Genomic DNA, 21,591 nt, shown 5'->3' with positions numbered 1-21,591 from the left:
ACCTTTATGTGAAACAGTATGGAGATTTTTCAAAGAACTAAAAATAGAACTACCATTCAACCCACTAATCCCACTACTGGGTGTCTTCCTGAAGGAAGGCGAGTTGTTATATCAAAACGACACTTGCACTCATATTTATCACAGCACTAGTCACCATAGCAAAGTTATGGAATCAACCTAAGTGTCCATCAACAGATGATTGGATAAAGAAAATGTGATATAGGACGGGTGCAGTGACTCACGCCTGTAACTCCAGCACTTCGGAAGGCGAAGGCGGGCAGATTACTTGAGGTCAGGAGTTTGAGACCAGCTGGGCCAACAGGATGAAACCCCGTCTCTACTAATAAAGTACAAAAATTGAGGTTGCAGTGAGTCGAGATCGTACCACTGCACTCCAGCCTGGATGACAGAGCGAGACTGTCTCGAAAAAAAAAAAAAAAAAAAAATGCCTGGGCACTTTTTTGTGGCTTATGCATGTAATCCCAGCACTTTGGGAGGCCGAGGTGGGTGGATCACGAGGTCAGCAGATGGAGACCATCCTGGCTAACACGGTGAAACCCCGTCTCTACTGAAATACAAAAAGTTAGCCGAGCGTGGTGGTGCGTGCCTGTAGTCCCAGCTGCTCCAGAGGCTGAGGCAGGGGAATCGCTTGAACCCGGGAGGTGGAGGTTGCAGTGAGCCGAGATCACACCACTGTGCTCCAGCCTGGGCAACAGAGCAAGACTCTGTCTCAAAAAAAAAAAAAAAGAAAAAAGAAAAATTGACATGTACACCATAGAATACTTACGCAGCCATAAAAAAGAACGAAATCATATCTCTTGCAGCAACAAGAATGGAGCTGGAGGCCAGTATCCTATGTGAAATAACTCAGAAACAGAAAGTCAAATACCACATATTCTCACAAGTGGGAACTAAACGATGGGTACGCCTGGATATACAGAAGGAAGCCACAGACACTGGGGACTCCAGAAGCGGGGAGGTTGAAAGTGGGGGTGAGGATTGAAAAATTACCTGTTGAGTATAATGTTCACTGTTCAGGTGACAGGCACACTAAAAGCCCAAACCTCACCAGTATGCAGTATATTCATGTAACAAACGTGCACATGTACCCTCTGGATCTTAAAATAAATGTGTGTGATTTTGTGTATGTAAAAGGCAAGGAAGATGATGTTCATAGAAACATTCAAACATTTGGTATGGTGCATGTCAATGTACAGTAGCGCCAAACACCTAATTTTCTGAGAATCCATTCTGCGCCAGGCCATGAGCTGAGTCATCTCAGATGAGACAACTTCCGTGCACTCAGGTGAGAAGAGAAGAGAACTAAGTCATCAGTGTGGAGGAGATGCACGTGAGGATAAAGAGGAATAGTTGAGAAGTTGTGTCGTTTTCTTTCCATTAGCAATGACAGGTTTTCTCCTCTGATGGACTTGAAAGGGCTCCCTTTTGCCGGTCCCCCTCCCCCCCCCACCCTACCCGCCAGCAATGAACTGCTGAACTTGCAAAAACCCTTGCAGAGTGCCGTGGGCTTCGTGATCTTGAGAAGCAGCCAAAACTGGAACAGCAAAAACCGTCAACGCTTGAGTAGAACAGAGACCGGTATTATGCATCCTAAACTTAGTGGGCTTTTACATTGTTAGGATGACACAGAAAGCACTTGTGCTCAGAAAAGAAACTGATCTAAAATGGAGGAAATATCCCTCCCTCCTTCCCCCTCCCCTACTGCATGCAGCCTTTGCTGTGTGGAATTGTTATTGGTGCATCAGCAGTTTCTGCTGCTTCTCCTATTTTATTCTTACCATCTCTGTGGACGTTGCAACACTAAAACCTTTAGTTGGTAGAGTTTTCTTGACTTTGGCAAATATTCCAGACTCGTTTGAGATCCCCAAATAAAAGTTTGTTTAAAGAGCAATTTTAGGCCGGGCACAGCGGCTCAGGCCTGTAATCCTAGCACTTTGGGAGGCCGAGGCGGGCAGATCACGACATCAGGAGATCCAGACCATCCTGGCTAACACGGTGAAACCCCGTCTCTACTAAAAATACAAAAAAATTAGCCGGGCGAGGTGGCGGCGCCTGTAGTCCCAGCTACTGGGGAGGCTGAGGCAGGAGAATGGCGTGAACCCGGGAGGCGGAGCTTGCAGTGAGCCGAGATCGCGCCACCGCACTCCAGCCTGGGCGACACAGCGAGTCTGGCTAAAACAACAACGACAAAAAAGAGCAATTTTAATTCTTGACCCTCCCTGCCAAAAAAAAAAAAAACTCCCCAAAAACACTATGGTTCACATTGACTTTTTCTTTTTTCTTTTCTTTTTTTTTTTTTTTTGAGGTGGAGTCTTGCTTCGTCGCCCAGGCTGGATTGCGGTGGCACGATCTCGGCTCACTGCAAGCTCCGCCTCCCGGGTTCACGCCGTTCTTCTGCCTCAGCCTCCCCAGTAGCTGGGACTACAGGCGCCCGCCGGCCACCTTGCCCGGCTAGTTTTTTGTATTTTTTTTAGTAGAGATGGGGTTTAACCGTGTTAGCCAGGATGGTCTCGATCTCTTGACCTCGTGATCCGCCCATCTCGGCCTCCCAAAGTGCTGGGATTACAGGCTTGAGCCACCGCGCCCGGCCTAGACTTTTTCTTTTTTTCTTTTTTCTGAGACAGAGTCTTGCTCTGTCACCCAGGCCGGAGTGCCTTGGCATGATCTCAGCTTACCGCAACCTCCACCTCCTGGGTTCAAGCAATTATCCTACCTCAGACTCCCGAGTAGCTGGGACTACAGGCTCATGCCACTACGCCTGGCTAATTTTTGTATTTTTTTAACTTTTTTTTTTTTCGAGATGGAGTCTTTCACTGTTGCCCAGGCTGAAGTGCAGTGGCGCGATCTCGACTCACTGCAAGCTCCACCTCCCAGGTTCACGCCATTCTCCTGCCTCGGCCTCCCAAAGTACTGGGATTACCATGAGCCACACACTCTGCCTAGCCTGTTTTCACTTTTTGACTATTATAAATAATGCTGCTGTGGATATTTGTGTGCAATATTTTGTGTGGATATTTGTTTTCAGTTCTCTTAGATATTATACTTAGGAATTTTTATTGTGGTCAGGAGATACTTTCTATGATTTCAATGTTTAAGTTTATTAAGAATTGTTTTGGCCGGGCGCGGTGGCTCAAGCCTGTGATCCCAGCACTTTGGGAGGCCGAGACGGGCGGATGACGAGGTCAGCAGATCCAGACCATCCTGGCTAACACAGTGAAACCCCGTCTCTACTGAAAAAATACAAAAAACTAGCCGGGCGAGGTGGTGGGCGCCTGTAGTCCCAGCTACTGGGGAGGCTGAGGCAGGAGAATGGCGTAAACCTGGGAGGCGGAGCTTGCAGTGAGCTGGGATCCGGCCACTGCACTCCAGCCCGGGTGACAGAGCGAGACTCCCTCTCAAAAAAAAAAAAAAAAAAAAAAGAATTGTTTTGGCTGGACATGGTGGCTCATGCCTGTAATCCTAGCACTTTGGGAGACCAATGAGGTCAGGAGATTGAGACCATCCTGGCTAACACAGTGAAACCCCGTCTCTACTAAAAATATAAAAAATTAGCCGGGCATGGTGGCGGGCACCTGTGGTCCCAGCTACTTGGGAGGCTGAGGCAGGAGAATTGCTTGAACCTGGGAGACAGAGGTTGCAGTGAGCTGAGATTGTGCCACTGCACTCCAGCCTGGGTGACAAAGTAACACTCTCTTCCCCCTGCCGCCAAAAAAAAAAAAATAATTGTTTTATGGCCTACCATGTGGTCTGTCCTGAAGATTATTCCATGTGTACTTGGGAAGAATGTGTATTCTGCTGTTGTGGGGTAAAGTGTTCTGTTGGCTTATAGCGTTGTTCAATTCCCCTACTTTCGGCCTTCTGTGTAGTTGTTTTATTATTGAAAGTAGGATATTTGATCGGGCGTGGTGGTTCATGCCTGTAATCCCAGCACTTTGGGAGGCCAAGGCAGGCCTTCTGCACTTGATATTTTAAGACTGTGATTGATGGCAGTTAGCTGAAAGTGGAAAGTGAAATCGATAAGGGGGAACTACGCTACATTTATTGTAACATGTTTTGAAATGTGTAGATGGGGGATAGATTTATTAATTGGTACACATATACAGCTTGATAGAATAAATTAGACTTAGTGTTGGGTAGATTAGTAGGGTGACTAGTTTACAGTAATATATATATATATATTTTTTGAGACAGAGTCTTACTCTGTTGCCCAGGCTGGAGTGCAGTGGCCAGATCTCAGCTCACTGCAAGCTCCACCTCCCAGGTTTACGCCATTCTCCTGCCTCAGCCTCCCGAGTAGCTGGGACTACAGGCGCCCGCCACCTCGCCCGGCTAGTTTTTTGTATTTTTTAGTAGAGACGGGGTTTCACCGTGTTAGCCAGGATGGTCTCGATCTCCTGACCTCATGATCCGCCCGTCTCGGCCTCCCAAAGTGCTGGAATTACAAGCTTGAGCCACCGCGCCCGGCCAGTTTACAGTAATTTATGGTATATTTCAAAATAGCTAGAAGAGAATAATTGGAATGTTTTGAGCCAAAAGACAAGCATTTAAGGCGATAGATATCCCAGTTATGCTGATTTGATCTTTACAAATTGTATAAATTATCACATGTACCCCCAATATACCCGTGTATACATGTGTTATGCATCAATTAAAACAATTTTCGAAAAGTATGCATATATTGTGGAATAGCTAAATCCAACTAATTAACATATGTATTACTTCACATACTAACGATTTTTTTCTGGCCAGTATACTTAAAATCTACTTCCTTAGCAATTTTCAAGAATACTATACATTACTGTACAATGTATTTACTGTACGTAACTGTACATAGTACGTAACTATACATACTATACATGTTATTCTGTCATGTTATACAGTAGAACTCTGGAATTCATTCCCCCATCTGATGGAAATTTTTTGTTCTTTGATTGACATCTCTGTTACAGCTTTCTGATGATTGGTTCGTTCTTTTTTTTTTGTCCGAGACAGAGTCTCACTCTGTCACCCAGGCTAGAGTGCAGTGGCACTATCTACGCTCACTGCAACCTCCCCGTCCCGGGTTCAAGCAATTCTCCAGCCTCAGCCTCCTGAGTAGCTGGGATTACAGGCTTATGCCACCAAGCCCAGCTAATTTTTGTATTTTTAGTAGAGATGGTGTTTCATCATGTTGACCAGGCTGGTCTCGAATTCCTGACCTCAAGTGATCCGTCTGCCTCGGTCTCCCAGAGTTCTGGGGTTACAGGTGTGAGCCACTGCGCCCAGCCGGTGATTGATTCTTGTGTCAATATATAGTATCTTTGTCTCTTGTGATTTTTGACTTAAAGTTTATTTGTGTGACTTAAAGTCACTGAAGTCTGATATTAGTGTAACTAACCAAGCTCTCTTTTAGTACTATTTGCATGGAATATCTTTTTGCATACTTGCATTTTCAACCTATTTTCGTCTTTGGATATGAAGTGAGTCTCTTGTAGATACCATAAGGTAGTTGAATCATGTTTTTTAAATCTATATTGCCAATCTCTGTCTTTTGATTAGAGAATTTAATCCATTTATATTGAAACCAATTACTGATAAGGAGTGACTTCTGCCATTTTGCTATTTGTTTTCTATATATTTTTCTTCCATTAATGCCTTCTTTTGTGTTTATTTTCTTGTAGTATATTGTTTTAATTGCCTCCTCATTTCCTTTTTTTTTTCCTTTTTTTTGAGACAGTCTCGCTCTGTCACCCAGGCTGGAGTGCAGTGGCGTGATCTCAGCTCACTGCAACCTCCGCATCCCAGGTTCATGCCATTCTCCTGCCTCAACCTCCTAACTGAGGCACCCGCCACCATGTCCGGCTAATTTTTTGTATTTTTAGTTGAGACGGGGTTTCACTATGTTAGCCAGAATGATCTCAATCTCCTGACCTCGTGATCTGCCCACCTTGGCCTCCCAAAGTGCTGGGATTACAGGTGTGAGCCACCACACCCGGCCCCTTTTCTGTATATTTTAAAGTTATTTCCATAGTAATTACCCTGGAGATTATAATTTATATCTTTAATTAATTAATTAATTTTGAGACGGAGTTTCACTCTGTTGCCCAGGTTGGAGTGAAGTGGTACGATCTCGGCTCACTGCAACCTCCGCCTCCTGGGTTCAAGTGATTCTCCTGCCCCAGCTTCCTAAGTAGCTGGGATTACAGGCGTGCACCACCATGCCTGGCTAATTTTTTTTGTATTTTTAGTAGAGATGGGGTTTTGCCGTGTTGGCCAGGCTGGTCTTGAACTCCTGACCTCAGGTGACCCACAATCCTCAGCCTCCCAAAGTGCTGGGATTACAGGCATGAGCCACCATGCCTAGCCTCATTATTGTAAAATTTTAATGTTTTAACTATTTATTGATATGTCATAGTCATGTTGATTTGAATTTCTTTCACTATTGCCTTTGAATCTTGTTATTTGTTTTTTGTAAACTGCTGTTTCCTTTGATCACTAGACACTTTATTAGCCTTTCATCTGTGTTGCAGTTTATCTGAGTCTGGGCCTGATCCAATGGGAGATGTCTCTGTGTGTGGCATGGTCCATCTTGACTGGAGACAGGCAGTTCCTCCTACCGGAGAACGCTTGTTGGGCCAGCCCCAGGGCCTCTTAAATCACTCCTTCATTCGGCAGAAATGCACAGATGCCTCCCGTGGGCCAGGTCTCTGCTGGTGCTTGGGAACTGGCAGGAACCAGACATTCCTGTCCCACACCTTGTGAACAGACAGACTTACAGGGTGGCACCAAGTAAGTAAGATGGGTGGGGTGTCATCTCAGAACATAGCTTTTCTGCTGAGCTGTGCTGGTTTGGTTTTGTTTTTGTTTTTGGGTTTTTTGTTTGTTTTTGAGACAGTCTCGCTCCGTCGCCAGGCTGGCATGCAGTGGCACCATCTTGGCTCACTGCAACCTCTACCTCCTGGGTTCAAGCAATTCTCCTGCCTTAGCCTCCCAAGTAGCTGGGACTGAGGCGCCCGCCACCACGCCTGGCTAAGTTTCTTTTTGTGTGTGTGCGTGTGTTTTAGTAGAGATGGGGTTTCACTGTATTGCCCAGGCTGGTCTTGACCTCCTGAGCTCAGGCAATCCACTCGCCTCGGCCTCCCAAAGTGCTAGAATTACAGGCGTGAGCCACCGTGCCCAGCTGCTGGTTTTAATTTTGTGTGGGTTTAGAAAAATATTGATGTTGGCTGGGTGCCATGGCACATGTCTGTAGTCCCAGCTACTCGGGAGGCTGAGACAGGAGAATCGCTTGAACCCTAGAGATGGAGGTTACAGTAAGCCAAGATTGCCCCACTGCACTCCAGCCTGGGCAACAGAGTGAGACTCTATCTCAAAAAAAAAAAAAAAAAATTGATGTCCTCATATTTGCCCATCATGTCCTTGAAATGAGAAGTTAGATTATTCCCTCCATCTCAGCAACTTGACCTTGGTGGGATCAGGAGGCCCAGTCCTCAGGGCGGACCTGGAGAAGGAATCCCTCTTGAGCACAGTGGGCCCAGGCCCTCCTCTGTGGGAAGCACAGGGCTTAGAACCTTTAGCTTTCTTCTGGAGGTTCACCTCCCCTGACAGGCACTTCCTTCCAGAACAGATGTCCCACTGCTTGCAGATGGCTGAGCCCCAGGAGACAGTGCTAGCACTTCCTCTGAGAGAAGGTAGGCGTCTCTCACCTGCACAGGTCAATCCCCACTGAGGTTTGGGGGCAAGAGGAAATGGAGAGCCCATGGCAGAACGATTTCCCTTGCATCCTTCCCGCAGCAACCCCAAGTTGTTCTTTCACCCATTTGCTCCTCTTCTTACCCAGTGTGGCTTGACGTCTGGGATGGTGGCAGGTGGGCGGGCGGGGGGACCACAGTATTCTGTCCTGTTTGCAGGGGTGCAGGCAGCTGCCACTGTGCCCATCCCCCTGTCCGGCCTGGAGGATGGCTTTTCAGACCATCCCCTGGACCAGGAGCCCCGCTGCCCTGCCCGGCGGCCCTGCAGCCCTGCCTCGGCTCCAGCTCCTACATCGCCAAAGAAGCCAAAGATGGAGGCGCCCGGGGACACATTTCCCACCGACTGGAGCCCCCCGCCCGTGGAGTTCCTCAACCCGAGGGTGTTGCAGGCCAGTCGGGAGGCCCCGGCCCAGAGGTGGGTGGGTGTGGCGGGCCCCCAGGACCTGAGGAGACTGGCCGGTGAGCTGCCCGAGGAGTTGGAGCAGGAACACCTGGATTTGGACCCGAAGAAGGGCCTGGCCTTGCCGGAGAAGCTGTTCTGGAACACGGCAGACCCAAGCCAGCAGGCTGCGGCCCCAGAGGTGAGCCTGTGTCCACCCTTGGAGGCCTCTCCTCCTTGGCTACCCATCTTTAGCCACCCCTTTTACAGCTACCCCAGGCCACCCCCTCCTCAGCCACAGCGCAGCTGCCCTTCCTCAGCCACTTCCCCTTGACCATCCCCCTTCAGCCCTTGGGCCCTCATGGCTGGAAGTGCAGGCCCCCAAGGCCAGGATGCACCTCGCCCTGTGTCTCCACCCGTAACTCCTGCTGACAGATGGCTTCGGGTGGCACCAAATTCTATGCCACTTCATGGGGCCCCTTGAGGCTTTCATGGCTGAGGTTAGGGTGATGGCCCCGGAGCAAGGAGGGCTCTCAGAGTTGAGCTCTGGGCTTGGTTGTCCGCAAAGACTCAAGCCGACTCTGGTCCAGTGGATGGGGAGTCCTAAATAGAACTTCGGTGATGAACTTCAAATTGGGAGTAAGCTCCTGCTGCTCTGTAGACTGCGGGGCATTTGCAGGCCGTGGATGGAGAGCACTTTTTCTAAGAATGGGCTTCAGCTGTTTGTAACAGCCTGAGAGAGAGAGAGAGAGAGAGAGAGGGAGAGGGGGACAGAGGGAGGGAGAAAAGGAGAGAGAGAGGGAGTTGGGGAGAGGGGGAGAGAGAGAGAGAAGGGAAGAGAGGGTGGAGAGGGAGGGAAGGAGAGGGAGAGGAGGAGAGGGCAATGGGGAGGGGCACAGTGGGGAATAGGATGGGGAGAGAAGCTCTTTGGCTTTGGTAGGGAATGATGTCAGATCATTGAGATTGAAGAGTGTGGTGCAGGATAGACCCTGGTGCACGATAGGCCGTGTGGCGGGATGTGCTGGCACCTGTGATGCGGTACTGTTTGTTGTCTCTGTGTGAAGTCTCTCTGAAAGCACATGAGGAATGCCCATCCTCTGGGCACCTGTGGGGAGGGAACAGGTGGCTGGGGGTGGGGGTGGGGGCAGGGAGACATTTTACCCTGCGCCTTTATACTTTCTGATTTTTTAATCATGTGAACATAGTATTTTTTCAGAAAAACAAACGAAATAAAGGGCTTAATACAGTTTTTTAAAAATTTTTTTCCCCTGTATCTTTGTCCTTCTGTGTCATCCTTATTCCCACGTCCTGTTTCTCCAGTTATCCTGGAGGGTCTCAGGAAGCTACTTCAACAACCTGGACTACTTACTGCAGGAGAAGAGGTGAGCACAGGGCGTGGCCTGTCGTGGGGTGCTTGTTTCTGCAGGGTTGGCAGCAGTCCCGGGACGCACTGCAGTCTGGTCAGAGGACGGCAGCCTCCCACCCAGACTCAGCGTGACCTGTGTGCTCTGATCAGTAACAGGCACGGGGGACGGTCGCCAGGGCAGGGAGTGACATCGTACCAAGGCAGAGAGCCCCCAGACTCCTAGCACAAACAGAGCCCTCCTTCTGGGTCCCCTCTCCACCTTGGCTCCATTCTGCCCAACTCTTGCCAGTCCTAGGGTGTCTCCTCCCACTCAAGGGTTACATGAGAGGGAAGTGGAAAAGCAGGACCGCTTTGTGGCTTAGGGTTACAGCCTGGCTGTGGCTGGAGGGTCATGCTGGGCAGATGGGACTTCCTAACATTTCTGCTGCCACCTTCTTCCCCAGCACGCAGGCATGCTTTGCCCATTTTCCCATCCACTCTGAGTTTCACGTTTGCCTTCTGCCCGCATATTAGCTTCTAACTAGCGCTCTCCCTGTCTGCCCTAAGTGGTTTCCAAAGACAGCGCAGAAGGCAGCAGTCACCTCTAATGAGATTGGAAATCCCTAGGGAGGTACAGGTGGCTGGAGACTGACGGGGGTCATCTTCATGGGGCCACGCTATTTGATGGCACGTGAGCAGGTTGTTCACACTTCCTAAGTCTTTGTCCTGTCCTGTTGTTGTGTCGTGTTGTTTTTGTTCAGTGCATGTCCATTGTGTTTGCAGAAGTTAAGTTGTGGGTGGGGGCAATGCCACTTGCGAACACCCAGCTCTCCTGGTGGGAGGACTGATGCCCTCTCTTTTGACCCTCCTCAGAGTTCCCAGCCCTGTTAGCAGGGAGCTCCTCATGCACTGGGATGAATTATTCTTCAGTCTGTTCCTGCCCCTCTGCCCCGCCATGGAGTCATGTCATCTGCCTCTGCTGTGCAGCCCCTCTGGGCTCCTCTGACCCGGGGACTTGCATTGTTTAGCTCCTTCACCTCAGTAGATTTTGTGCCATTAGATTGTACGTTAGGGAAGGGACCATGCCTATAGATTTCCACAGTGCCCAGCATGGTGATGGACATTTAGTAGACGCTTGAAATTATTGGCAGGAAAATGAGCAGCTGGGGCCTCCTCGTGCCTGCTTGTCAGTGTGCCTGGCATTGGGAGGGTCCTGCTGTGTGCTGGTCAGCTCGGGCTGCTGTAACAGGATGGCACACACTGGGGCTTGAACAACAGTTATTTCTCCCAGTTCTGGTGGCCAGCAGCCCAGGAGTGAGGCTGCGGTCGGTCGGTTCCTGGTGAGGGCTCTCTTGCTTCCTTCTTGCTGTGTCCTCCCACGTGGCAGAGAGAGCACAAGCTCTCCGGTGTCTCTTCTTTTAAGGACGCTAATCCTGTGGGATCAGGGCCCATCCTATGACCTCATTTTACCTTAATTACTTTCTTACTCCAAATACATCTACACTGGGGTTAGGGCTTCAACGTAGGGATTCTGGGAAGACAGACATTTAGTCCACAGCACGCTGTGTGCTGTGCCGTGCCAGGCTCTGGATAGTGGAGCTGATGGCACAGCCTCTGCTTCCCTGGCAATTTAGCATAATGATCTCATACTCCCTACACTGTCTCATCGCCACGGAGGAGCCCAGGAGAGGGACACCTAACTTGGAGTCAGAAAAGGCTCCCAGATATGTCCTTGTCACTGAACCTTGCAGGAAAAGAAGTTTGGTTTGGCAGGAGGGGGGTGACTGCATATGTAAAGGTGGGTAAGACAGACTGTGCTGGCCAGGACCCACATTCTCAGTGCAGAGGGGTTAGAGGGGCGAGGCAGGAGATGCAGCCAAGATGAGATGTGCAGGGGGCTGGAGCCTGAGGGGCCTTGTTGAACCCAAGGCTGAATTGTGGGAGAAACTGAAGCAGGCAGAGATATGTTTTCTCTTGTTTAAGAAAGCGCAGGCTGCATATGGAGAAGGGATGGAAAGGGCAAGAGAGGTACAGTGATGAGGGGCTGAGGGGGCCTGGGATGGGGCTCACAGCCAGGAGGCCCCTGGGAGGAGGGCGATGGGGCTTCTGGTGGGTCTGGTGGCCTGGGTGGTAGACATGGGTCATTGGAGGGGCCCGATCACATTCAGCTAGAAATCACTCAGTGAGTGGCTGGCTAGCAGGATCTGAGCTCACCACAGGCCTGGGGTAGAGAGAAAATGTTAGAGAACTGAGGACCCATGGGCACAACCAGGATGGGCACCTGGAGGGCCCAGACAGGGACTGGGGAGGCTCCCAGGGCCCTCTCCACAGCCTGGGCGTGAGGACAAGGAAGGCTGCGTTGGTTTGCAGGGCGGGAGGAGGGTGAGGGGTTGGGGCTCTGGCTAGGTAACAGGTGTGTGGGGCTATTGTGGGAGCCAGTTGAAAGAGGAAGTGAGGCACGCAGGGGCTAGTGGTGGAGAACAGAGCCCCAGGAGCCAGGCGGAAAGGGTAAGGAGAGAAAGGGAATGAGTCGGAGCAGAGGACTGCCCTAAGTGGCTGCAGTCAGGCCGTGCAGGTGTTGCGGATGCCGAACAGTCAGGGCACGAGCTCTTTCCTGGTCATGTGGCTGAGAAGCAGCAGGGTTAGCCCTCGGCCTTGGTGCATTAAAAAACAGAGTGAAGCCGAGTGCTTGCCTGCTGTCCCTTGAGAGGCTGAGGTGGGCCATCGCTTGAGCCCAGTCATTTGAGGCTGTCATATGCTTTGGTCACGTCTATAAAAAGCCGCTGCACTCTGGCCTAGGCAACACAGTGATGTCTGGTATCAAAAAAAAAGGGTACGCAAGTAAAGATGCATTGAAAGTTGTGTGGTGAGAACTGTCTCTTTGTGGCCCGCCTGCTCCTCTCTGCTCATCTGGGGAAAGCACAGTCTATGTAATGCAACCCGTCCCCATTGCCTTAAAAATCTGTGTGAGCGGCTTTGCAGGGAGACCAGCCAGGACGGCGCGGCCCCCTGGTCCTGAGGTCTTGTCGTGTTGGTGGAAATCCCTGCAGCCCAGGGACAGGGCTGCACAATGGGGAACAACACTGACCCCTGACTCTGGCCCTCGACTTCCTGTAGGGAACAGGCCCTGGAGCAGGAGCGAGAGAGGCTGCTTCTGCAGGAGTGTCTCAATCTCAACTCCTTGGAGCTTGATGAAGATGAAGTGCCACTCACACCCGAGCACAGGTGAGGGACAGGGGCCTGGCACCAGCCTCTGAAGGGGAAGGACTGAGGTGCCAGCCCTCCTCTGGGTTTGGACAGAGTTTTGACCAAAATGGTACAGCAATTTGTGTACTGTTGGTGAATTCTAAAGCTACCTCCTTTTCTTAAAGCCACATTCATTCATTGATTCAAGAAATACCTGATCACCTACTGTGCATCAGGGTCTCATTTGAGCCTTTGCCACACAGGGATCATAAAACACAGCTTGCTCTGCCCCAGTTATCTGCCCAAATTCATAGAACCAGATCTCTTGGGAAAATAACTACACAAAACCACGATCTAAATGAAATCTGCTTTCAAGGGGAGGTTATGACCATGTGAGATTTTTCATCTTCCCCTGACTGGAGAAGAGAAGGTAGCTCTGAGTGGGGGCCCTGATTTAATTGGGCCATTGGCTGGAGGGAGGGCTGGCTTCATCTCTACCTAGGAGCATCAGAGATGCCCAGGACCACAACCGAATCCATCTTCAGGGCACACTGTTCTCCATCTGTCTTGGTCTGTTGGGGCTGCTAGAACAAAGGCCCATAGACTGGTGGCTTCTAAGCAGCTGAAGTCTGTTTCCCACAGTTGTGGAGGCTGGCGGTCTGAGACCCAGGAGCCAGCAGGGTCAGTCCTGGTGAGAGCGCTCTTCCAGGTTGCAGACTGCCTAAGTCTCTGTGTCCTCACGTGACAGAAAGAGGCCAGAGAGCTCTCTGGGGCCCTTTCATAAGGGTGCCGATCCCATTGATGAGGGCTCCACCACCCTCATGCCTCGTCACCTCCCAAAGGCCCCACCTCCTAATACCTTCACCCTGGGGGTGAGGATTCAACACATGTATTTTGGGGAGACACAAACAAGCCTGTAACGCCATCCATTCACCCCCTTGTCCATGCGTTCATTCATCCATTCACCCAGCCGACATTTATTGAGTGCCAACCATGTGCCAGGCTCTGCTGTAGCTTCGGGATGTGGCAGGAACCAAACCAGACAGATCTCTGCCTTCCCGCTGCTTGAGCTTTCCTTCCGGAGACAGGCAGAAAATAAGATCAGTGAAGCCGTGCCACAAGGGGCTCCTGAGAAAGGCTAACACTGGGGCATAAGGAGTGCTGGGAAGGGTGTGGGCTCTGATGGTGAAGGGATGTGGGCGCTGGGAAGGGTGTGGACTGTGATGAGAGCTCAGGGAAGGCCTTGTGAGCAGGTCTTTCAAGTAGCACCTCGAAGAGGTGAGAGCCGGTTCCAGGGACCCTGTCGTGGGAGCACACCTGGCATGTGGGAGCCTGGAGGAGGGGGCTGGTGGGGGACAGATGAGGGAGACTAGGATTAGGCACTGGCTCTTGGAGGCTTTCCTCTGAGTTAATCGGACACATGTCTGCACAGGACCCTCTGGCTGCTGTGTTGCGGATAGACCAGTTAGGTGTGGAGGCCAGGGCAGAAGGAAGGGATCAGGAGCAGAGGAGGCCTTGGCAGGACTCCAAAAGTCATGATGGTGCTTGAGGATGGGGTAGACGCTGAAGAGTGGGCAAGTTCTGGGTGTATTTTTAGGGTAAGAAGGTATTGGAGAAAGAGGAATCAAAAGGGACCCCGGCAGCTTGGGTTTGAGCAACTGAAAGGTTGGAGTTATCTTTAAATAAATTGGGGAGGCTGGGCACGGTGGCTCATGTCTATAATTGCAACACTTTGGGAAGCCAAGGCAGGAGGAATGCTTGGGCCCAGGAGTTTAAGCCCCAACAACATAGGAAGATCTTGTCTCTCCTAAAACGTTTTTTTAAATTACCCAGATGTGGTGGCACATGCCTGTAGTTCTACCTACTAGAGAGGCTGAGATAGGATCACTTGAGCCCGGGAGGTTGAGGCTGCAGTGAGCTATGATCGCACCACTGCACCCCAGCCTGAGTAACACAGCAAGACCTTATCTCTTAAAAAAAAAATGGCCGGGCACAGTGGCTCACGCCTGTATTCTAGCACTTTGGGAGGCTGAGGCGGGCAGATCACAAGGTCATGAGATCGAGACCATCCTGGCTAACACAGTGAAACCCCGTCTCTACTAAGAACACAAAAAATTAGCCAGGCGCGGTGGCAGGTGCCTGTAGTCCCAGCTACTCGGGAGTCTGAGGCAGGAGAATGGCGTGGGCCCGGGAGACGGAGCTTGCAGTGAGCTGAGATCACACCATTGCACTCCAGCCTGGGCGACAGAGCGAGACTCCGTCTCAAACAAAAAAAAAAATGAGGGGAGATTGAGTGTTCTACACACTGCGGGTGGGATAGGCTTGGAATCAAGGATTCATTTGGGGCATCCTGGGGCAAGATCAGGGAGGCTACTTGGAGAGGCAAGCTTGGGAGTCGCTATGTACGGACGACATTTAAAGCCACAAAACCGGGGCTGAGTGCGGTGACTTTCGTCTTATAATCCCAGCCCTTTGGGAGGCTGAAACACGTGAATCACTTGAGCCCAGGAGTTTGAGACCAGCCTGGCCAACATGGTGAAACCCTGAACCCTGTCTCTACTAAAAAGAAAAAACTTAGCCGGGCGTGGTGGCGCGTACCTGTAATCCCAGCTACTCAGGAGGCTGAAGCAGGAGAATCCCTTGAACCTGGGAGCTGGAGGTTGCAGTGAGCTGAGATCACACTGCTTCACTCCAGCCTGGGTGACAGAGTGAGACTCCATCTCAAAAATAAAAATAAATAAAAAATAAATAAAGCCACCAAAGTGAATGATCACCTGGGGAAAGAGAAGAACAGGGGCCCAAAGGCATGGAGCCCATAGCATTTGGCAACCACAAGGAGGAGATGGCAAAGAAGATGGAGCAGGTTGCAGGGAAGCCAGATGCCTGGGTGCCAGGCTGCTGGCCCAGAGTGGGGATGATTGACATGATTAGAGATCACAGTGCCCTACACAGGAGCAGCTCTGCTGGAGGCAAACCTGACTGGAGTAGGCTCCTGGAAGAACAAGAAGGGATGAAGGAGAAGAATGGGCAGTAGCTGAAAAGGGAAGGTAGGGTTAGATCAGTGGGGTGGTTTCTTTCTGTGTCTTCTCTCTGTTTCTGTTTCTTTGATGGAGGGGGTAACAGCACATCTGTAGGCCAATGGTAGTGACCAAGAGAGCGGGGAATGGATGCTAGGGAGGCTGGAGGGGAAACTTGAAGAACATGTGCTTTGAGCTGCAGGGGAGGAGGTGGCCCCAGCTGTGTGGCCAGGGCAGGTCAGGCAACACAACCCGGCTCCTCTGCCCCCGGGCCTTGCTGCTTCTGTGAGCCTGACCCAGGTGTGACTGAGCACTGGCCTAAGCACCACATGGGCGAAGTTTTGTTGCACATCCTAGGTCCACATTCTGCATTCACTCCTTAAGGGCCTGTTGAGTGATAACACACAGACTTCCTGGTGGCAGGATGTGGCCTGCTTTTAGGATCCTCACATTGCATGGCTGCCCAGAGATAAGTTACGAGCCATACCTGGGCTGGCCATTTGCTGTTTTGTTTTGTTTTGTTTTTCTGATAATCATCTGTCTCTCTTTTTTTCTTTTTTTTTTCGAGATGGAGTCTCGCTCTGTCGCCCAGACTGTAGTGCAGTGGTGTGATCTTGGCTCACTGCAACCTCTGCCTCCCGGCTTCAAGCAGTTCTCATGCCTCAGCCTCCCTAGTAGCTGGGACTACAGGTGTGCACCACCACACCTGGCTAATTTTTATATTTTTAGTAGAGACAAGGTTTTGCCACTTTGGCCAGGTTGGTCTTGAACACCTGGGTTTCCGGGCTCAAGTGATCTGCCTGCCTCGGCCTTCCCGAGTGCCGGGATTACAGGCGTGAGCCACCATGCCCAGCCTGATAATCATGTCTTAACTAAATCAAGGATCAGCAAACTTTGTGAAAAGTTTGTAAATAGCAAATATTTTAGGCCTTGAGGACCGAGTGGTCTGTGTCAACTCTGCTGCTGCGGCAGGAGGCTGCTGCAGACACTGGGTGAATGAAGGCGCATGGCTGTGCTGCAGAATTATTGCAGAAACAGGCCCCACGCAGGACTCACCCTACACGATGTACTTTGCCTGGCCCAAGTTAGAAGGACCCCTGCCTCCTGACTGGTGCCAGTTTTTACAGTGAAAGTTTGGGAATGTGTTGCGATTTGAGCAGCCATCCCAGATGGACAAAGAGAGCTCCTCGCATACTGCCCAGAGGTCCAGGGAAAGGCAGCCGGCGGTGAAGTCCCACATGGACTCCCACGAGGCCGGTGCTGCTTCCTGTCTGATGTTGCAGGAAGCATGTGGATGGACACGGTGGGGCATGAAGCCTGAATTTAATTACTGTGTTTAGGGCCAAAGGCCTTCGGCAAGAGCACTTTGGCAACATTATATTTGATGAAAGCAACTTTCTCTCTGAGCTGAGGTGCATGGATTTGGTTTCCAGGTTCTCCACTCACTAGCTGCATAACCATGGAATCAAATTACCTTTTAAAACCTAAATCTCTGCAGCAAGAGTAATTCTTCCAGCCCTGTATATTTCTGCCGAGTACCTCCAGCATTCCAAAGTCATGGCTTGGATGTTTTGAAACTGCTCACAGAACGGGAGTTATCTGTGCAACCAGCTTAATGCAGAAGGTAGTCCTGGCTTTGAAAGCGCTGGTAATGTGCTGGGCGCGTGACATTTTCCAGTGGTGCTTTGAGAAAGCCTCTTTGCCGACAGCCACTTTGAGGTGGTGGTTTTGATATGGGATCATTTGGATGGGACTGTTCAGCTTTACAAAAGTCATTCACCAGTGTACAAAGCCAGCGGCCTCTTCCATCCCTGAATAGGGCCAGGGAAGGGGGTGCAGGTCAGGAAGGGGTGCTTAGGGTGGGGGCTGACCACTGCCTGCCAGACAAGGCGTCATCTAATTGCCACAACTGCCCGTCGCAGAAAGGACCCCTGACAGTCCTGAGCAGCATCTGTGCATGCTCTAACAATCGGCTTGCGTCTTGAATGGGTGACATCCTCAATTCTCCATTTCTTAAAATTAAAAGACCTTGCGTGTGTGCTGAGCCTGGGGCAGAGGCAGATACTTAAACCACAACATCATCCTTTATTCTCAGCTCTAGGCTGCACAGGAAATCCCCAATTAGATGTGTAAGAGTCGCCTCAGAACTCTTAATAATGCACATACATTACAGCCAACATCACAGAAGTCCCTTCAAAAGATGGTTTTAGGGACAGGGCTAGGACCCCTTTATAGATTAGCCTCGTTCTTGGCTTTTTTGTCTTTGTCTTTTTCTTTTTCTTTTTCTTTTCTTAGACGGAGTCTCCAGCCAGGACTGGAGTGCAATGGCACGGTCTCGGCTCACTGTAGCTTCCACCTCCTAGGTTCAAGCAATTCTCCTGCCTCAGCCTCCCTTTTATTTTCCCCTCTTTGAGACAGAGTCTCGCTCTGTCACCCAGGCAGGAGTGCAGTGGCACAATCTCGGCTTACCGCAACCTCCACCTCCCAGGTTCACGTGATTCTCCTGCCTCAGCCTCCCGAGTAGCTGGGATTACAGGTGCCAGCTACCATGCCCAGATAATTTTTGTATTTTTAGTAGAGACGGGGTTTAACCATGTTGGCCAGGCTGGTCTCGAACTCCTGACCTCAGGTGATGCGCCCACCTCGGCCTCTCATAGTGCTGAGCCACCACACCTGGCCTAGGCTTTTAATCATTTGCTCATTTTTTCAGAGTAAAAAACAAGCAATAGATACAGAACTCTAATGGCAGAGACATGAACCAAGCAGGAACTTGTTTTACCGTTTGTGTGGTGGTTTGGTGAGATGCTTCTAGAAGCCTGCCAGGGTCAGAGTCCTCCCGGGTCTGCAGCATCATTCCCGTTTGTTGTGCCATTTCATTCTCAGGACCACCCTGTGACGTGTGTAAGGGCCTTACCTTGGGTCACTTAGCCAGAAAGTGAAACAGGTTCCACGTGCTAGGCTGGTGGGCCGAAGGCGACGCACGCCACACCCAGTGCCATCTGCTCATGTTCAGATCCTAAGGGGGCCTCTGGGCTGTTCCGCCCTTGGGTTTGCTGTCTCAAGCAGTGGGCCTGGCTGGGAACCAGGGAATGGGCCGTCTCTTGATGAGAGGAGGAGAGGCAGTGTCTAGAGCTTGTTTTGTTTTATTGTTCTGTTGTTAGATGTGTGTTATGTTTGTTATATTGCTATAAAATCAAGCAGAACACACTTACATGAAGTAAAGAGGAAGTTGCCTTTTCCTCTTCCCTCCCTCTGATTCTGCTCCCTGGGGTGACCCTCAATCGTAGTGGGATATGTCGTATGCTGGGGGTGGGCATTGCATGTGTCTGAGCACGTCTGTGTCCATGCGTGTGTGTAGGCTTGTGTGTGCGTGCACCGACACACACACACACAGCCTCTGCTGCTGTTTTCACCCATGAACTTACTGGGTTCAGCCACGTTGCCGGTCCTTCTTTATGTAGATTTAGTTCATTCTTGGGAAACATCTTCGCTGCCTCCCTTTTCCCCATCCTCATTTCAGTGGATCATTAAGTCCTGAAAGTTTTCACCTCTCTCTGATACTGTTGAAACGTATCCCTTCTCCTCGTTCTTTCTCTGTCCATGGGGCCAGCTTCCGTCCACTAAATCAGACTTTCTGTGCCGGGCCAGGCTGGTCCCGGGATCTGCATTGCAGCAGCTGCCTGGGTGGCTCTCAGAGCCCTGGAGCTTGAGGACTGCCAGCCCTGAGGGAGAATCCGGGCTCCTTCATATGGGCTCGAGACCCTCCTGCTACCTCCTGCTTCTGCCCACGCCCATGCCGCCTGCTTGCCAGCCTTCCTGCCCCTGCCAGGACTCCCTCCCTGACCCTGGCCACACCCAGCACTCCTCTCCTGGGCCCTTAGGGAGCCACCCTGTAGGCCTCTCTGTCCACTCGCCAGAGGGGATTGCCGTGGTTTGTTTATGCCCTTCCTGGGTGGTCCATTCCCGACTCACCTTCCGTACCTGGCATTGTAGATGTGCAGTGAGTGAAAAGTCTGACCTGACAGAGCCAGTGGGTGGGGTTGGGTCTTCTGGCTCCTGGACTGGTGCCCTGAGCAAGGGATGGGCCTTATTGATGGGAGAGTGAAGGGCTCCTGCGTGCCCAGGTGAGCTCTTCTTCCATCAGCAGGTGGCGCTGTCCCCCTGGTCTGCCTAAGGACTGCAAGGGGGGAAGCCCCTGGCCCTCCTCTGTCCTTCCCTGGGCCAATGGCCGTGCCTCAGGCCAAGGTGCACCTGCTGATAGCCGGCCCTCCTGTCCCTTCCCTTGCCAGGACGCTGGTGGAAAAGTACTCAGTGTCCCTGCAGACCATCCCACCGGTCCATCCAGGTGAGACTGTGTTTCTGCCCAGGCGTCACCCCCTGCCATGCATCCTGGACTCCTCACACCTGAAGCCACGCAGCCACCTGGAAGGGCTGTTCCTTAGGTAAGTGTGGGGAGGAGGGGTGAGGGGGTGGTGCAGCCTGTCCAGGACCCCTCCCTCCTGGAGTCCAGAGATAAGGGCCACCCGAAAGGGGGAAATTTGAAGAGGTGATCAGGCCAAATTGAATGTGTCAGTTTTTAGAGAGATAGGTGATGTTGTCTACTTACAGTATTTCATTTACTAATTTTGTTGCACATAATTAAAACGTTCCCCCATTATAGCAGATAGCCAGTTGTTCATTTCATTTACAGGTTCATGTTACTTTTTTCTCCCCTACGCCCCAGTGTTGCAGAACAGCAGACTCACCATGCGTGGCTTGGGCCTGGGTCTCTGTCAGCACTGGCTCCTTCCTGAGCCATCCAGGGCATGTGATGGGCCCTTCCACCTACTTGTTGGAGGGGCTTCAGTGTGTGATGCTGACACTAAAAAGCCTGTCCCCAGCCGCAGGCACACATCCTAACAATACAACAGCTGTCTTATTCTTTGTGGGAGTAAATTCATGATCATTATCACATAACCATTGACTATATTGCTTTTTGAGAGAGTTTTTAAGATTTACCACAACCATATCCAACATTTGGAATTAGGAGCTAATATATCCAAGAAGAAGAGGAAGGAAAGCCTGCAGGGTTCAGTGCAGCGGCGTCTGCTGGGTGCTCACACAGGCTGGTGCCCTGTGGGGCTGGAGGCCAGGGCCGTGGAGAAGGGCCTGTCCTCGCCCACCCAGTGAGGAACACAGGTGGAGCTGCTTCTGTGGTCTCTTCGGCCACCTTAGGACTTGAACGCCAGAGTCTTGCTCTCTTCTCCAGTTTTACAGGGCTTATGTTTATTTCATGAATTCCAAGTCCATCTTATGATACAAGGTTACTTTTAACATTTTCATATGCTTCCTTTAGAAGTTTTTATCGTGGAAAGTTAACAAGTACATATTAAAGTATAGAGAACCATATAACGTTCCTCCACACTCCCGTCACTCACTTTCAACAAGGATCAACTCAAAGCCAGTTTTGTTTCCTCTCAACCTCTGCCCACAACGCCATTACCTCAGGATTATTATTATTTTTTGAAATGGAGTCTTGCTCTGTTTACCAAGCTGGAATGCAGTGGCGCGATCTCGCTCACTGCAACCTCCGCCTCCTGCGTTCAAGTAATTCTCATGCCTCAGCCTCCTGAGTAGCTGAGATTACAGGTGTCTGCCACTACGCCCGTCTAATTTTTGTATTTTCAGTAGAGACGGGGTTTCACCATGTTGGTCAGGTTGGTCTCGAACTCCTGATCTTGTGATCCACCCACCTCGGCCTCCCAAAGTGCTGGGATTACAGGCGTGAACCACTGTGCCCGCCCACCTCAGGATTACTTTTTTTTTTGAGACGGGGTCTCGCTCGTCACCCAGGCTGGAGTGCAGTGGCGCGATCTCGGCTCACTGCAAGCTCTGCCTACCGGGTTCACGCCATTCTCCTGCCTCAGCCTCCCG

At 50.9% G+C, this 21,591-nt stretch overlaps 1 protein-coding gene across 3 annotated transcripts in view; it reads left to right on the top strand.

The window, feature by feature from the left end:
• FAM178B (family with sequence similarity 178 member B) overlaps positions 1-21,591 on the top strand; it is a 117,212-nt gene that overhangs the window by 7,199 nt on the left and 88,422 nt on the right. For all 3 annotated transcript variants that reach the window (XM_033238907.1, XM_033238909.1, XM_033238908.1), the window contains exons 2-6: positions 7,628-7,691; positions 7,911-8,332; positions 9,451-9,512; positions 12,593-12,700; positions 19,968-20,120. In XM_033238907.1, the coding sequence (XP_033094798.1) occupies positions 7,628-7,691; positions 7,911-8,332; positions 9,451-9,512; positions 12,593-12,700; positions 19,968-20,120 (809 nt within the window). The remainder of the gene's footprint in view (positions 1-7,627; positions 7,692-7,910; positions 8,333-9,450; positions 9,513-12,592; positions 12,701-19,967; positions 20,121-21,591) is intronic.

The sequence above is a fragment of the Trachypithecus francoisi genome, unplaced genomic scaffold (assembly GCF_009764315.1).
Source record: "Trachypithecus francoisi isolate TF-2019V2 unplaced genomic scaffold, Tfra_2.0 Lachesis_group17, whole genome shotgun sequence".
Classification (NCBI taxonomy): Eukaryota; Metazoa; Chordata; class Mammalia; order Primates; family Cercopithecidae; genus Trachypithecus; species Trachypithecus francoisi.
The sequence above is the reverse complement of the archived record's forward strand: the minus strand, read 5'-3'. Positions and strand labels throughout refer to the sequence as shown.